Source organism: Neovison vison, chromosome 6, assembly GCF_020171115.1.
Source record: "Neovison vison isolate M4711 chromosome 6, ASM_NN_V1, whole genome shotgun sequence".
In the NCBI taxonomy this organism is placed as follows: domain Eukaryota; kingdom Metazoa; phylum Chordata; class Mammalia; order Carnivora; family Mustelidae; genus Neogale; species Neogale vison.
Window position 1 is genome coordinate 121,064,245 of NC_058096.1, and position 17,779 is coordinate 121,082,023.

General features: G+C 49.5%; 1 protein-coding gene across 6 annotated transcripts in view; it reads left to right on the plus strand.

Annotated features, from left to right (window-relative positions):
• Positions 1-17,779, plus strand: part of MYLK (myosin light chain kinase) — a 177,736-nt gene that overhangs the window by 125,139 nt on the left and 34,818 nt on the right. For all 6 annotated transcript variants that reach the window (XM_044252187.1, XM_044252185.1, XM_044252188.1 and 3 more), the window contains 4 exons: positions 3,922-3,972; positions 4,969-5,096; positions 6,994-7,147; positions 12,055-12,357. In XM_044252187.1, coding sequence (XP_044108122.1) covers positions 3,922-3,972; positions 4,969-5,096; positions 6,994-7,147; positions 12,055-12,357 — 636 coding nt within the window. The remainder of the gene's footprint in view (positions 1-3,921; positions 3,973-4,968; positions 5,097-6,993; positions 7,148-12,054; positions 12,358-17,779) is intronic.

Genomic DNA, 17,779 nt, shown 5'->3' on the forward strand with positions numbered 1-17,779 from the left:
GTCCCTTCAACTCTAGAACTTGTGTCAGGTTAGTTGACTCCCTGCCTGTTTCCTTGAGAATCTCCCCTGGAGTGATTTCTGACCCTACCGTCTCATGTCGCCTGCCCTCTCACACCTTACCCGTCACTCAGGGCTGGTCACACCTGAAGCCCACTTCCCAGGGACTGTTCTCCTCCACCCTGGCTTGCAGGGACAGTCCTCCTTCTATCTGTTGAGGTCCACAGCCCTCTCCTTCATCCCAGCTCCTCACCGTGGGCATCACGTAGGTTCAGACCCTGGTCCCTTTCCATCTTTCACTGCATTCTTTCCCCCAAAGAACTGACCCATCCTCGCAGTTTCCATTATGACTGAATGTTTGATTCTGGAGTCTTTCACTTCCAGTCTCCACCACCCTCCCTCTAGAATTCTGATCCTGGGCTTCTGGCCTACAAGTGCATTAAATTCTATCATCTACCACATTCACTTGGACCAAATCAAATGCCTCAGCTTTCACTCCCAAAGTCTGTATTCTGTCACCACCATTTTCCCCATTTATCCAAGCCAGAAATCTCTAAGGAATCTTTGTACCTCCCTCTTGCTCAGCCCCTAAATTGTCTTCACTTCTCTTCTGCCTCATCTGCATTTTCTTTTCTGCTGCCTTTACCAAGCCTGGACCTTCATCACTTCCTCCCCAAAGGATGGCAGTAGCCTCTGAATTGGATAGCCTTGTCCCCCAGGAGATAGGGAGACTGCCAAGGCGTCCTCGAGCCCAGCTAGACTGCAATTTCTGTGAGGATGTCCCCGTTCACTCACAACAAATATCTAGCCCTCAAACCTGGGATTCTAGATCAGCCCTGTGAGGACAGCAATGTTCCGTGTCTGTGCAGCATGGTGGCCACGAGCCATGTGGCTATCGTCGAGCATTTGAAACTAGACTACTGTGACCAAGGAACTGAATTCTTTATTTTCTTTAATTTGAATTGTCCCACCGCCTTCACACCAGAGTTCTCTAACCCTAGCCCCGCACTCTGGACAGCTTCCACCGGACATCACCCTGATCCTCAGCTCCTGAACCATGGGGCCCTTCTCCTGTCTCCAGTTCAGATATTTCATAGCCTTCAGGTCTGTCCTGTGTGCACACAGTCCACAGTGCACGCTCTTTGTCCTTCATTTGAACAACTGCATTGTGTTGGCTAGATAAAAGTTTTTTTGTTTTTTTTGTTTGTTTTTTGGTTTTTGTTTTGTTTTGTTTTGTTTTAAAGTAGGTTCTACGCCCAGTGTAGGGCTTGAACTAGCAACCCTGAGATTAAGACTCTCATGCTCTATGGTCTGAGCCAGTTAGGTGCTCCCTGAATAAAACCTTTTGAAAAAAAAACTTTCTATCAACTTTTATTTTGAAATAACCTCAGACTCAAAGTTGCACAAACAGTACAAATAATACTTGTATCCCTTCGCTCTGATTCCTTAAATGTCAGCATTTTACCGTCTTTGCTTTATCATGTGTTTTTCCCTTTCTCCTTCCTTCTACCTCTCCACACACGTATACACATACGTACACATTCATACATATAATTTTTATGAGAAATTGAAAGAAGTTGTACACATGATAACCTCAACACCCAAATATTTTTTTTAATTTTTAAAAAATATTTTATTTATTTATTTGATAGAGATCACAAGTGGGCAGGGAGGCAGGCAGAGAGAGAGGGGGAGCTAGGCTCCCCACTGAGCAGAGAGCCCAATGCAGGGCTCGATCCCAGGACCGCGGTACCATGACCTGAGCTGAAGGCAGAGGCTTTAACCCACTGAGCCACCCAGGTGCCCCCAACACCCAAACATTTGAGGGTCTATTTCCTAAAAACAAAGAGAGTTTCTTATAAAAATAAATTTGATGATCAAAACATGAAATTAACACTGATACAATACTGTCATCTAATTTATTGACCTTATGCAAATTTTGCCAGTTGTCCCATCAATATCCTTTATGACAAAAGGAAAAAAAAAAAGCAGCCTTTCCTCTGGGCCACACACCTTGACATTTAAGCCCTTGAGGACAAGCTCTGATTTCTCACATTTGTGTGGTTTTCCTCTCAGCTCCCAGGTTAGGAGTTTGTGCTGACAGGCATTTGCCTGGTAAGTTTTTGTGAGATGGACAGATGGATGGATAACAGTGACAAGCCAGGGTGCGTGTGGTGGAAGCAGGCCTCACCCTGGACTTCAGCATATATCTATTTGTGGTCAGCTTTGTGATCTCAAAGATCGCCTCCTTACCCAGTCCTTGTGTGGCTCTCAGGTGGGTAGCCCCACTACTCTGTTTCCCACATGCACAGCTAATAATCTACAAAGTCAGCTGACCGGCCTGTGGGCACACAGCAGTGTCCAGGCAAGGACACGGGACTGCTTTTCCGTAATCTGCAGGGGTGAGGCTTTGGGGTGACTAATTGCTAATGTCACCACCACTCATTCCTTCAGTAAATACTTACCAAGTGCCTCCACTGTTCCAAGCACACTGAGTATACAGCAGTGAGCAAAAAAAGAAAGTCTCTGCCCCCGAAAGCCTTTTACTTCAGAGATAGGGGAAGGGCAGGCAGTAAATCTACAAGTAAATATATAGTTTGTTATATGGTGCTAAGTGCCACGGGGAGGGGGAGTAATAAAGTGAGGTGAGGGAGAGGAGAAGTGCTGAGGGCAGGGGGTTGCTGTAGGACATGGAGTGCTTAGGGAAGATCTCATTGGTTAAGTAACTCTTTCCCATTTGTTTGTACTAAGGTCTAACTTACATACAGTAATGTTTGCCCTTTCTCAGGCATAGTTCTATGAATCTTGACAACTGCATATGGCCATATAATTATTGCCATAATCAAAATATGGTTCCCCCACCCTAAGACATGTCTTTGTGCCCCTTAATGGTGGACCCCTCTCCCCACACCCTGCTAATCTATTCTCTGCCCCTATAGCTTTGCCTTATCTAGAATGAGACATATCAATTGAATTATACTGTTCATAGCCTTTTGAGTCTGGCCTTTCTTAGAGATAGATGAATCGTTGAGATTCATCTAAGTTCTGTATATCAGTAGTTTGTTCCTTTTTCTTGGTATTTCATTGTATAGCTATACCAGAGGTCACCCATTCTCCAGTTGTGGGATAATTGAGTAAATTCTAGCTTTTGGCAATCACAAATACAACCAACATAACCATTCATGTATAGATACTTGTGTGTGCATAGATTCTCATTCCACTTGGATAAATAGGTTTTGATTAAAGACCTTCAAGAAAGATAAAGATAAGCCATGAAGATTGCTGAGGCTATTTTTGGCATTTATCATACTGTTATTTAGCCAAATGAGTAGGTTTGTGCTGTGAAATTGGTCTGTTTGGGTCATTTTTCTTATTTGAGTTACTTGGAGAGAGTGGAAGCAATGGAGTAGGAAGGGAAGAAACCATTTGGTGGGTTCATTCACTTGTTCATTCATTCATTGATCCATTCAGCCAACACTAAAAAATGAAAGCCACTAGTCCACAGTCTGTGACCCTAAGGAAGCCTGAGACCCTTGGATCTACACCAAAGGCTAATTTTAGATGGTTTATCTGACATAATTTCCTTTCTAAGTTCCTGAAGTTTGGGTGAGAGAATAGTTAGCGAGTGTGGAGTCATCATTGTTGAAATGGACAACGGAGACTCAAACGTTTTTGAGTTCTTATCCCAATGGTGACTCTGAAGGCCCCTCCAGAGGCCCCCCGAGACCTGATATTCATTCAGCCATGAGGTTGTCTCTACGGGAGTGCAAGATCTCCTGAAAAAACATATTTAAGTGGAGACATATTTAAATGAGGGCTCTGCCTGGGGCAGGGGCAGGGGCAGTGGGCAAGTCTCCTAGGATTCAAGAACTTTATGAAAAGCCAGGATTTACAGAAAATAACTTGTGAACATCTTTGTTTCAGGTGATGCAACTGTGAAAAAGAAACCTGCCCCCAAGACGCCTCCGAAGGCAGGTAATTGGTCATAAGCAACATTTGGGGGCAAGGGTCATCTGCCATGAGGTGTTTTTCCTTTGCCCAGCTAGACTGAGCACAGGCATAAGGTCCCAGGAGACCACTGCTGCCCCTCCCTGATTCGAACCCTGTATTATTCAGGCCAGATTTTCCCCAAGAGCCTCTGCACAGCCTGGTCCCCTACCCTCTTTCACTACTTGTCTTTTCTCTTTCCGCTGTAGCGTCCCTAGTATAGGGACATCATATGGTATCATACAGTACTATGACTTTCCCATCCCTGCTGTGAAATTCTGCCTAACTCTACCCTCCACACTGCCATTTAAGGAGGTGATCCACTGTGTGCTATCTTAGTGCTCTGGTCTGTATGCCTTTGTCATGTAGAGCCTTGTCTGTTTCCCAGTGAAAGGCATTTGAGGAGGTGGACCCTATTGAACCTGTCAGCCAGGGTAACCTGGCTTGAAGGTAAGGTGCTGCTTAATTAATAGAGCTAGCAGGGGGCTCCTGGGTGGCTCAGTCAATGAAGCATCTGCCTTCACCTCAGGTGGTGATCTCAGGGTGCTGGGATCAAGTCCCACGTCTGGCTCCTTGTCCAGTGGGGAACCTGCTTCTCCTATGCCCTCTGCCATTTCCCCCTGCTTGTGCTCTCTCTCACTCTCTGTCAAATAAATACATAAAATCCTTTGAAAAAATTAAAGGAGTGAGCAGGCATATTAAGAAATTTAGGGTAAGATGCAAATTCCAGAGCAATTGACTATTGGAAAATTCTGCCATGTAGATTGTGTGGGCCATTTCTGAAGAATAAATATAAGAACAAACCTAGCAGGCCCATCAGTTGGACATTCTGGAGCAGAGGCCCCTGTTCTCAGTGTTTCTCTGAAGGCTCTAGAAGGCGAGAGAGGAACAGACCAGTGTGGACAGCAGCACTGATTGAGATCAGTCTCTCTGAGGCTCCCTCCTCATTGCTCACCTTGTCCCTTGTCCCTTGTCCTCTCCCAGCCATGCCCCCTCAGATCATCCAGTTTCCCGAGGACCAGAAGGTACGCGCAGGAGAGTCTGTGGAGCTGTTTGGGAAAGTGGCAGGCACCCAGCCCATCACCTGTACCTGGATGAAGTTCCGAAAGCAGGTTAGTGAGGGAGGGGAGTGGCCAAAGAATGACGTCCCCAGCCCCTGCGCCCAAAAGGGACCAGAAACGCCATCATGTGGGCAGCAGCATTTTGATCAGCGGGGCCTTGGAAATGGGAGGGCCCCTCCCCCACCTGTCCCCACCCACCACATCTGAGTTCTTAATAACCTTTTCTTCTGAATCTGCTTTACAGACCCTTTGGGGACAGAGAACAGTATGAAGGAAAAAAAGGAAACCATGCATGTTTCCCCCCCGCAACCTGATTGTGATATTTTAGTCTAGAATTCTACTCAGAGTCAGGAGAATCGAACCACTGACTGAAAGGACCTCTCAGACCCTGGGAACCTTCTGTGATTCTGGGTTAGCCCACTGAACCCTATCTGTGGTAACCACTTCAGCTTACTAATGTTGAAGGGATAAAAGGGAATCCAACTATTTGAATAAATAAATTGTACATTAACTAGAACCTTGGCTTACTGGCCCAGAAATATACCATTTCTCATAAGGATCCTATGAAAGAAGGGTCTGAATTTCTGAACAACCAGCTTAAAAGGACATGGGGAGCCCTCCAGTTCCCCTGGGCCCATGTGGGTAATGTGTGCCTCTTACTTACATGTGACCAACAAAGGTCCCAGGCGGTGGCTGACACTGAATCAGGAACTTTGCAGAGGATGTGAAGATTTCTTCTGAGTTCTCTGCTGCTCTATTCCAAACCATTCAAACTTCCCTGAGGCCCAGAGAGGGGAGGCTAGTACCAAGGAGGCATGGAGGACTGGTCTCAAAAGATGAAGCTGAGAAGCCTGCCTTATCGTCCCAAAGGGTGCTTGCTCTGTGCGCTCTCTGGCCTGGTGGTGTCTTAAGGAAGGTGGGCTCTCTCCTTTTTCAGAGACATTTGGCCAGATCCCCACCGGGGACAAAGAACTTTCTCTGGTGATGGATATGCTCTGTATCCATTATGCAATATGGTAGCCACCACTGTATGTAGTTACTGAGCATTTAAAATGTGACTAGTGCAACTGAAGAACAGACTTTGAAATTGTAATTAATTTAAAATCCTTATAACAGCTTTGTTATATACACCATAACATTCAGACACCATAAAATTTGACCTTTTCAAGTGTACCATTCGGTGGTTTTCAACCATTTCAGTTGTGCAACCGTAACAATGATCTAATGCTGGAACATTTCCATCATCTCAAAAAGAAACCCTGGACCCATTAGCAGCCATTCCTCCCTTTTCCCCCAGCCCTGGCAACCACTAACTTACTTTCTGTCTCTATGGATTTGCCTACTGGGGGCATTTCATATAAATGTATTCTTTCATGTCTGGCTTGTTTTACTTAGCATGACGTTTTCAGGGCCTATCCATGTTGTAGCATAAATCAGTACTTCATTCCTTTTTCTGGCCAAATAATATTCTATTGTCTGGATAGGCCACAGTTTGTTTATCCATTCATTAGTTGATGGATCTTTGGGCTATTTCTACTTAATTAAAACTTACGTAGCCACATGTGGCCGGTGGCCCCAGTATTAGCATAGGAGAAGTCAGAACACACTGGGGTTAGGTGACTGCTCAGACAGCTTCTCCTGCCCTCCCTCCCAAACCCCTGAAGCTATGGGACCCTCCCCGGCTCTGGGTTGGGCAGCAAGGGCAGACACAGTCCATCCGTCGGGCCGTGCTCTGCACGCTTCCCCCTCACCCCAGAGCTGGAACCCCTCAGGGAGGCTTGGCTTTGGACGCAGAAGAGGAGGGGCCAAAGGGGAAGCCCAGGGTCTAGACAAGATGGAGCCCCATACAGCCTGTCCATAGCCTTCCCTAAGGGTGGGGAGTGGAGGTCAGAGCCCTCTTCCCTTCCTGGCCCAAGTCTCTAGCTCCTGTCCCACTCTCTGCTCCCAGATCCAGGAGAGCGAGCACATCAAGGTAGAGAACAGCGAGAATGGCAGCAGGCTCACCATCGTGGCCGCACGCCAGGAACACTGCGGCTGCTACACTCTGCTGGTGGAGAACAAGCTGGGCAGCAGGCAGGCCCAGGTCAACCTCACTGTCGTGGGTGAGTCTGGGGATGGGTTGGCCTGCGGGTCAGAGGACAGTAGGATGATGGACCTCTGGGCTTCATGTCCCTGGGGCCCACTCCTCACATGCTCCTGTGCTCCCTCTCCCTGCCCCCTCTCTCTGGCTGGGCTTCGTGCTTCTGGAGAAGCCCAGACCTTACCGCACACCCGCAGCATTTTCCTGTTCCTGTGAACCCCCTCCTGGCTTCTTTCTGTCTAGTCTTTGGGAAACCTGAGCTACACTACCCCAGACCCGTTGCTCCGGCACCTTGCTCCCTGTCACTGTGGTCCACCCCCTTCCCTCTCCCCAGCCACTCAGTCCCTTTACCAGTCCTCGCCTTCAGGCCCTACTGCCTTCCACGTCCTCCTGTGCCTGCTTCTGGGGGCACTGCAGGAAGAGGATCAGGAGCCACAAACTCATTGCTGCCCTCGACGGTGTCAGCCAGCTCAGTGTCCTCCCTGCTTCTCTGGCTTCCCTGAGGAATTGGAGGTGGCAGGCATTTCACCACCTCGTGGCCGCGCCTGCAGGTGTCTGTATATCTGTGCCCCTTCCTTCGTCTTCACCTCCTCTGCTTCTCCGGGAAATGTTGCCAGGGCTCTCTCATCCCAGCCAAACATGCAGGCGCGTGTACACCTGCAGGATCCCGTCCCGCTCTGGCCACCCTGCCACGTCTCTGCCGCCTGCACAGCCATGCCCCTCACCAGGGCCAGTCTCCACTTTCATCCTGCTTCTTCGTCCCCCTGAGGCCTCCCTCCTACCCCCTTGGGTCTGCTGGGACCACCCTTCCGAGATCACCCTTCCGAGATCACGGTGACCTCCCAGTCCTACCTCCACTTCTTTTTCACCTCCTGCCGTATGGAGTGGAGTCTCTCTCCAGACTGATTTTTAAGTTCACTTTTTCCTCTCTGTCCCAGTCACTGTCTTTCATGCCCTGGGGGACTGTCTCCTGAAATGTCCAAATACCTTGCTAACTGGTCCCACACTGTGGGTTGTGCTCAGGCCCTTGAGCCCTGACATGGGGGGCACTTGGGACAGCCAAGGAACAGCAGATGAAGAACTGGGCAGGTGGACAGCAGGCCGTGTGCCTGCGCACCTGTGGCCATCAGAGGCTGTGTGCGTAAAGGCCTTTGGCCTCGCGGTGGCTGATCTGATCCCTTTTTTCTGCTGCTGTAGATCAGGAGTTTTAACTCTGGGAAGGCCAGTGTGCTAAGAGGTCAGGAAATAGGTTTCTCATCTATAAAGACAGGAGACAGATTTTTCTCACTCTTTCTCTCTTTGGTGACTCCGGATGTTCATTTCGATGATTGTCCCCCAGGAGGCAAGACTATTTGGGGAGTTGGGAAATTGGCCCTAGTGACCCAGATCTCCTACACATTGAGATGTGTACCTGAAGTATTGACTTGGCTCCCCTCTCCCCGCATCAGCAAGCATTGGTTTCCTGTTTTCCTTGGTGTTCTCTTATCTGCCCCAGCTTGGGGAACCTGGGGGATCACCTCCTTTGAACTGCTCTCCCGTGACCAGCGCCCCTGCCCCACTCTGACTGGCTCTGCAGTGCCACATGCGCCCCTCCCCCAGGCCCACCGCGGGGCTGTGCTTCTGGCCTTTTATGGTTTCGTTTCTCATTCTCCGCGGCCAGTGCTGACAGGGCCTTGGCGGCTGCCCGCCAGCTGGCGGGAGCAGCATGTTAAATGCCGTCCTGGGAGGGGAATGGAATGAAGGGGAACGGGCTTTCTGTCTGCCTCCCCCTCGGAGAGCTAAGAATAGAACGGCTCAATAAACGGAGAACTTGCATTGATGGACCCAGCAAAGCCGCATTCATTCAGAGCCAGTGGATTTAGCCTTAGTCCACAGTAAACCTGGCTTAGGGCCAGGTTTCCCTCTGTGACTCTGGGGGCATCTGGGCATTATCTGATCAGGGCTTATTAAGTAGATGTCAGATAGAAATGGGACGACGAAACAGGAATTGTTTGGGCAACTCCAGACCCTTTTCGAGCACTCTGGAAGGATCTGTCTGCAGGCCAGCTGACTGAGGCCGACTTAACTTCGACTGGTTAGCAGGAAACTTCTTTTCTTGTCTGTCCTTTAAAAATACCATTTTCTTTTCATCGAGGCTATGTATGACTCCTGGTTTTTTGTTTTTTTTTTTTTTAAAGATTTATTTATTTATTTATTTGACAGAGAGAAATCACAAGTAGGCAGAGAGGCAGGCAGAGAGAGAGGAGGAAGCAGGCTCCCTGCTGAGCAGAGAGCCCGATGCGGGACTCGATCCCAGGACCCTGAGATCATGACCTGAGCCGAAGGCAGTGGCTTAACCCACTGAGCCACCCAGGTGCCCGACTCCTGTTTTTTTTAATGGTAATAAAAAGTAGCCTTTCCTTGGGTTCCTTTGAATGAGTGATGTTTAACTATTTTGAAAGGCAGCACAGGAGTTGGTGACGTTCTGAGAGCCTCTGCCACAATGGCCCTTCCAGCTCTGCCACGGGGCAAGGGAGGGAGGGGCCCCAGAGAGCCGCTGACCCAGATGCATTCCTTCCAGTAACTTGTTCAGCTAGGGGAAAAACAGGCCACTTTGCATATCTTTAAAGGAGAAAAACCAAGTCCAGAGAATCTCCAAATACCCAGTAAGCCCAACTACTCTGAGCTTGGAACTCGCATGAATTTTAAGGGCAGGAGATTTCCCCTTGTGATGCTTGGCGTGGGTTTAAGCAAGATGCTTCTTGATCTTATTCTGCCTGATAGCTTGTAAAAAAGCAGGCCCTGGAACAAGGCTCTGGAGATGTCTTGGAGTCTCCTTTTGGCTCTGCCACTCGCTAGCTGGTTATTCTTAGCAAGCAAAGTGCCTTAGCTTTCAAGGGCCAGGATCATCCAGGTAGGTGACCCTGGGGATAGGGTGGTCATCCCCCTTCCTAAATTTTTCATCTTCTCCTGTATGACAGGGGGCAACACATATCATATGTCTGTCTTTCTGACCCTTTCAGCCAAGAGACATCTGGAACAGGGTAGGGTACAAGTAGTACCTCTTTTGCAATACCCATTTCTCAACATTGGCTTCACCAACACAGAGGGGAGAAAAATCAGTCAGTGGAGTGTATATGCCTTTGTCTTATCAACCTACACGACTCTAAACGTGTCCAACAAGACACTTCCCAGGCAGTTTTCTTTGGGGGAAGCAGTGAGTCTGTCTTTCATCCCTCTTTGGGCTTTTTTAACTTCCTTAGCTGGGTCTTGAGAGGACTTGAAGCACTTGCCTCTACAAGAGTTTAGAGCAATAAACATCTTAGCCAACACCAGAAATATTTCTAAAAAGACCAATACATCTTTCAGAACAAATAGTTTTTCTAAGAGAACACTTTAAACAACCAGCGAAAGTGGTTCCATCCCAGGAGGCCTCCAGAGTGACTGCCAATGGTGGGAGGTAGTTCTACCATGATCCCAGAAACACTCTACACAAGGGGGCTGTGCGGGGATGGGCGGTCTCTGGGCAAGGTAGCCATAGGAAGGACAGAGAAGCCGTGGGGCCCGGGGAACCAGGGAGGATGAATACGGATATGTGTATGTACGCGTGTGTGACACACACACACACACACACGATGGAATGTTTGTTTTCTCCCCCGTCTGCGCAACGTCATTTATAAGAATTCTCTTCGGCTTTCCACCCCTGCTGAAGGGAGGGTGAGTAGGAGTCAAGGTCTTTACCTGGATGTGTACAAAACCCCTACACATTAGCACCATTGTCCAAATAAAAAAGAGGAACTAGAAGTCTGGAACCTTGGAAGTCAAAGAATTTGCTCGAGGTCACATAGCTTATAAGAATGACATAGCATGAAAAGCATGGTTTTAATTGCTGGTTTGGGAAACCCTACACCTCAGACTGCCTTGGCGGGGGCAGGTTGTGGGGGAGATAGAGGTTACTGAATATTGGTATCCATAGCTAAATCAGCCACCTATGAAAACAAAATCTGAAAAACAGGAGAATTTTGTTCAGAGGAGTGGCAGACAGAATCCGCAAAACTCCGAGACCTGAGCAAAGTCTAGGCCGGCGTGAGCTGCCTGGAAGTGGGTGGTGTCCCTGGTCTGAGCGGGAAGGCAGCCTGCTCCTGTTTCCAGGCCCAGTCCGGGACGCTTGTGATTCACTACTGTGCTTTGCTTTTGAAAGTCTTTCTCATTTTATCCTGGCCCTAGGAGGATAAAAGAGGTGGGTTAGAAGTAATATTTTACATATTACAAAGTGAGAAATAAACTCCCCCCAAAATGAGAGTGATGACGGTACACGCCAGCCCCTTGTCCAGGAACTTCTCACAGCTGCCTTGTGATCCAATCAGTGTTATTTTCCACATCACTTACAGACCAGGACACTGAGGCACAGAGAGGTTAACAAGTAGTGAGTGGAGACAGAGCCGTGTTCAGACCCAGATCTGTCCGGCCTCTGAGCTCGCTGTGCTATTCCACCTCTCCGTGAGGCAGGCGTTTCCCAAGTCCTGGAGAAAGTGGAGACTGGCCCTCGTTATGTCACAGGCCACTGGCCTAGGGCCTGACAGACACACACGCACACATTAAATTCTCTCTCAAAACATATTTGTGATGGGAAGCAGTCCACGCCTTCTGGGCAGCTTCCTAGATCTGTTTACTCAGAGAAATATGTTTAGGACTGAGGCAAAGTACAGGAAATCGTGACTTGTAGGCTGGAAAACTAGCCAAAAAAAGAGGGGGTTTTTCAAGAAAATAGGTATTTGCAGGGCTTTGCGTGTTTGTAGACAGGTGTGACCATGTAGATGAGGAGAGGAGAGCCAGGACCAGGGCTGTCGGCTCAGGTTCTCTGGGCTTTTCCTCCAAGACAATGCTAATCCAGAAACGTTCTTTCCCTACAATTCTGAAGACGTGGGTGATGTGCTTCTCTTTCCCCAGACAAGCCAGACCCCCCAGCCGGCACACCTTGTGCCTCTGACATCCGGAGCTCCTCGTTGACCCTGTCCTGGTATGGCTCCTCATACGACGGGGGCAGTGCCGTGCAGTCCTACAGCGTCGAGATCTGGGACTCGGTGGACAAAACGTGGAAGGAGCTAGCCACATGCCGCAGCACCTCTTTTAACGTCCAGGACCTCCTGCCTGACCGAGACTATAAATTCCGTGTGCGTGCCATCAATGTGTATGGAACCAGTGAGCCGAGCCAGGAGTCTGAACTCACAGCAGTGGGAGAGAAACCAGAGGGTAGGCTGCCTTTATTTTATCGCTGGCTTGAAATATGTGTGCATGGCTTTCCTTGTGTATGTAGAAACCTGTACTGAGAGGGGTGCCGAGAACCGAGGAAATGTCAGTGATGGCTGGCAGAGTCTTTGGGGATCTTGGTTTCCAGGGTGGTGATGCTGATCCGTGCGTTAAAAGAGGTACCTGTGTGCCTCTTCCAGACATTGGACCAGCAATTTTGGTACCCTGCCACCAGGGGGCGATGGTGTGTTAATCAGAAGCGCAGTCCTGGAAGGCGGGCGTTCATGGGGACTCAAGTTTTCACTTTCCCTGCACCCACCTCCCTCCTTCTCTTGTGGTCCTATCGCACTGTCTACTCGGTATTGAGTTCTTGGAACACAAAGACAGATTAGACAACGGGCTTAAATCTTAAAGAGGAGGACAGCTGCGTAGACAGTCACTGTGATGAGATGGGATACATGCAATTATAGTGGTATAAACAAAAAGAGGAGGAGTCACAGCAGAAAGCATGAATAAGTTTGCCATGAAGGTGGAGGAAGGCTTCCTAGAGGAGGTTACACTTATGTGGAGTCTTGGGGAAAGGAACAGACTTCCAAGAGGCAGGGAAGATAAGGAGAGGCATTCCCCATGGAGGAAACAGCATGAGCAAAGGTGCAAAGTGTTGGAAAAACGTGGCATTCTGAGAAGCTTGTGCCGGGGTATATGCTGTGTGAGTCAGAACAGGAGGAAGCAACCCAAAGGGCAGTTTAAGTTACATTGTGAAGTTCATCCAAGATTTCCAGGCAGGGGACTGATATGATCACATGAGTTTTTTTTTAAGAAAGAGAATTAGAGGAAGAGTAGAGCTTTGCTACCCAAACTGCAGTCTGGACCAGCAGTCTTGGGATCTCAGCACTTGCTGGAAATGCAAACCCTTGGCCCCTCCACACCCCTGGTCCCTTCTGAACCCTCATTTCAATATTATCTACCCCATGAATTCAGATGCATGCGGCAGTTGGGGAAGCACCCAGGGAGGGAAGGGATGACACTGGAGTTGGCAAAATACCAGTGGGACCTCTGTGGTGTAGTTCAGGTGGCGAATGGTCCGGCCATGAATGAAGGCCTCAGACGATAGAACTGACCATTCTCAGTGACTTTTTGGGTAGACTTGGAGGAAAAATTAGAAGAGTACAAGATGACTCCCAGCTCCTGGCTTAAGTAACTGAACACAAATTTTCTGTTTTGTTGTTGTTGTTGTTTGTTTAAAAATCCACTGCTTTTTTTTTTTTTTTTTAAGATTTTAAAAATTTATTTATTTGAGAGAAAGAGAGCAAGAGGGAGAGAGCATGAGCAGGGATAGGGATAGAGAGAGAGGGAGAAGCAGGCTCACCACTGAGCAGGGAGCCCAATGCGGGGCTGGATCCCAGGACCCCAGGATCATGACCTGAGCAGAAGGCAGGCGCTTAACTGACTGAGCCATCTAGGCACCCCGAACACAAATTTAAGAGCCATTTATTATTACAGTTCTTGGTGGCTAACATATATCAAGTACTTGCTATAGGCTAACAGTGTAGGCAGCCCTCTACATGCATCATTTCCTGCATCTATCTCAGTGAAGTAGCTGCCATTATTACCCCCATTTTACAGATAGGAGAAATGAGGTTTACAGGGCAAACCTACGTGCCCAAGATCACAGAGCCTGTAATGTAAATGGAGAGCTGTCTGACTTGAAGCCTGTGCTCCTTTGGGAGTAGTCAGGCTGCCTCCCAGGGACTGGAGGTTAGGCAGTGGGGAGTCCCGGAGAAGACACAAGTTCTGGTCTCAGTCCTGTGTGACTGAGGTGACTGAGGACAATCCAAGTGTCCTCAGACTACTGACTTGAATCTAGAGCTCAGAAGAAGGTTTAGGTCAGAACTAAGGATTTGAGAGTCTCACTGTTTAACTGATAATTGAAGCCACGAGCATCAGTGAGGTCACCAAGAGGGTGGTAGGAAAGTCACCACAGATATACGGAGACGAAGGAGCCTGCAAGACTAGAAGGAAGGGCAAGAGGGAGAGCACCAGGAGAAGTTGGACACGAGCTGAAGAAATACAGATGTTGTGAGTCACTGAGAGGGCTCAGGGAACAGCCACCAGTACTAAATACAGGAGATGAGGACTCCTGGATTTAGCCCTTCGAGACACAGCCATCTTTGAGAGTGAAGAGCAGAGCGTTTCCACAGGGTGGAAAATTGTTACCCCAGGATAAGGAATAAATGGGAGAAGGAAAGGCCAAGAGTGTGGAATGTTTTTTCAGGAAGTTTGGTGTGAAGAGAAGCAAAAGGCTGCCATGAATTCAAGGTGGAGAAGAGGCTGGGGGTGGGGAGGAGGGACACCAAGGGAAGGAGCACCGGTAGAGGGAGAGCTTCAGGTTGTGAGTCAGGGAGGAGAAGGGAGAGTAAAGGACAGGGCCTGTCTGAAGTCACCACGGGACCAGAGGCCTCATGAGTATGGGACGGCCATTACGATTTGATGTCCTTCTTTGGTGAGAAAATTGGATATAAAATAGATATTCAAAATGAAATGCGGGCTCCAGAAAGAAATCGGAGGATGCTAGTGGAAAACACACCAGATTTATAACGTTGCAGGTACAGCCCTGTCTTGGGGGCCTTTATCTAGGAATGTGGAGGCTGTGGAGGCATGGATCCCAGCTCCTGGAACAGGCCCACTGGGCCTCCCTGCAGCTGTCCTGGGCTCCTGGGCTCCTGCCCAACAGCTGCTTGCAAATGTCTGCTGGGGGAGCCGGGTAACAGAACGGCTATCTGCCGCCCTTTGACGCCCCCCTTCGAAATGAGCTGGCATAGGCAGGTTAGCTTGGGGGCAGTGGGGGCTCCAGATCAGGCACTCAGTTTTATGTTTTTAGCATATTGCTTTGTTCAAGAAGAGTACTCCCCACGTCTGGAAAAGTGAGAAGGAAAGAGATGACAGGGCAGTGAGATGTTCCTTAGCTGGAAAGGAGCTCTTCCAGGTCGTCTCTGGAGGAAACCCAGAGAAGCTGTAGAGTTCCTGATAAACCCCAAAAGATGAAGGCCATGAGTGCTTAAGGCGTGACTCCCAGGAGGCCAGGACAGCAGTGCCCAGGGCTGGAGGGAGAGTCTGTGGAGACCAGGGGCTAGGACTGCTGGGCTCTGGGCAGGTTGCCCTCCCTGTCCTCCCTGCAGCCGAGCCAAACCCCTGCTGTGGTCCTCAAACTCTCTTCCTAGGGCCCCTCCTGGCTGGGAGCAAATGAAAGGAAATGCAAAAATAGCCTGCAAGCCCAAGGAGGGGTCCAGGCCACCCAGAGCTTCCAGACTGAAAGCTGTTCCCACCTCCAGGCCCAGCTGGATTACTGGGGAGGAGGGGCAGGCAGAAGAGTTGTGGAGCATTAGGACTGAGGGGCAGAGGACAGAGGGATTGGGAAGGTGGGCTAGAGGGAGGTGGGGGTTCCAAGTGAAGCCCCCCGTGGACCGGTCAGATGCTTGTTAGTTATAACCTGGGTAGGTCATCTGTCTACTTTAAAAGGGAAATGGCTCACAGAGAAGTGGGGTGTGTTTGCACACGCGTGTGAACTGCATGTGTGCATGGGTGCGTGTGAGGTAGAGGAGGGAGGTTTCGGTGGCTCCTCTCCATGGAGCCAGTGGTCTGTGGTGGTCATTGAAACAGCAGTGCCAACTCACCCTCCCTCCACTAAGCCCAGCTAACGTCGGCTGTCCCCTTCCCCACTGCCACCAGGACCCCTCCTGTCTGTGCCATAGCCACTTGGGTTTTCCTCTTCATCCTGATCTCCCCGTTCTAACCCTGCTAAGCACCCCAACCCCACCTTACATTCACTCCCCCAATGTATCCTGCACCCCTCCTGTGTTCAGGCACTGTTTGGCTGGCACAGGACAAAGCATGGTGTCCTTCCCCCCACCCCAGCTTTAGAGGCCTCCTTATGCAACAGCCGCCCCTCACATTAGGATCCCTAACCCAGTTAGCTCCCCTCCCTGTCTTCCCAAACCTGGGTAAACAGAGCCACTAGCCCAGTATACCCATCTCTCCCATCCCAGCCAGGCCTTCATCTCCACCCCCCGCCCCCGACCCCTGCTCTGACTCTTCAATCCACTCAATCCTTGCCCTCATCCTAATTTGTTCTAGAATATATCGTTGCTAGTGAATCAACAGGGACGAATACTCTCCTTGAAGAGCTAGGGCTTCCTTGCAAGCCTGAGGGCAGTTAGAGATGCAGAGCCCCTGAGGGCTGCAGATTAGCCTCCCTGAGCAGCTGGCCCAGCTGGGGCTGCAGAGGCCTCTCTGGGGCTGGGGTGCCCTCTAGTGCCCATTGGGCATGGAACAGCCCTTGGCCCTGGAGAGCTCTGTCCAGGGGGCTGCCTAAGGCATGCCGCGTGAAAGTCCCCAGGGCACATCTGGTTCTGTCCCAAACACTACTCCAGGGGCATGAGATTTACCTGCTTGCCGATAGAGCTCAGAACCATCTTCCAAATAGTTCTTGTGCTTAGCCTGTGGATGTCCTAGCTCTTTCTGAATAGAAGGTTTTTGAAACCTCTTGTTGAAATCCCTCCTGCTGTGTAGTTCAGCTCCTTCTGTGGTGGAAAGATGGAAACTGAGTGGTCACCCCTCCCATTACTACAGCCCTTTATTCTAATCCAACTTTATTGGCTAATCCAACTGTGGCCTTTCCCCAACTCCTACCCTGCTCCTCTCCTTAGAGCCACATCCCCCTCCAAGCAGAGTGGAGGCAGAACGAGAAGGAAAGAGAAGAAGGGAAACCTCTCAGCCTGGAGTCTTGGTCTGTTTCAAACAGAGGAAAAGTGGTGGAACAGTGAGCCCAAAAGAGGGGCATGACTTCCCTGAAAAGGATCTAGGTCCCAACAACCATAGCACCAGGAGAGCTGTCTGCGTTTCAGTTGCCAAGGGAGAAAGGCAGAGGTGAAGGATGGATGTGGTGTTTGCCGTGAGGGCCAGAAGGCCAGCCTTGTCATTTCTAACACTGGGAAGAGGCCAGTTCTAGAATGGCATGCCTTCTCCAGGACTCCCCGCAGGGTGCCCCCAGGTGCTAGGCCATTGGAAAGCCCCACGCACAGCTGCTGCCCCCTCACTAGAGAAGCACAGATAGTTCTTACTAAAGATGCCAGGCCTACACGGCCCGTCTTCTCCTTTATCTCTTGTCCCACTGCTCATTCCACACCAGGATGAGTGGCATGGGAATGAAAAGAAAAGGGGACGCCTTATTGGGTGAACACTTTCTCAGAGGGGTACTGTGGGCCAGGACACTAGGCCTCCCCAACAGTAAAGGTCGCTTGGTTCCCTTAAAGCCCCATCTGTGACCATCTTTAACCATCTCTCTCAAATAAGTAAAATCTTTTTAAAAAAATAAATAAATAAAAACTAAAAAAAAAAAAAAAAGACTCTAAACAAATTGCAGCCT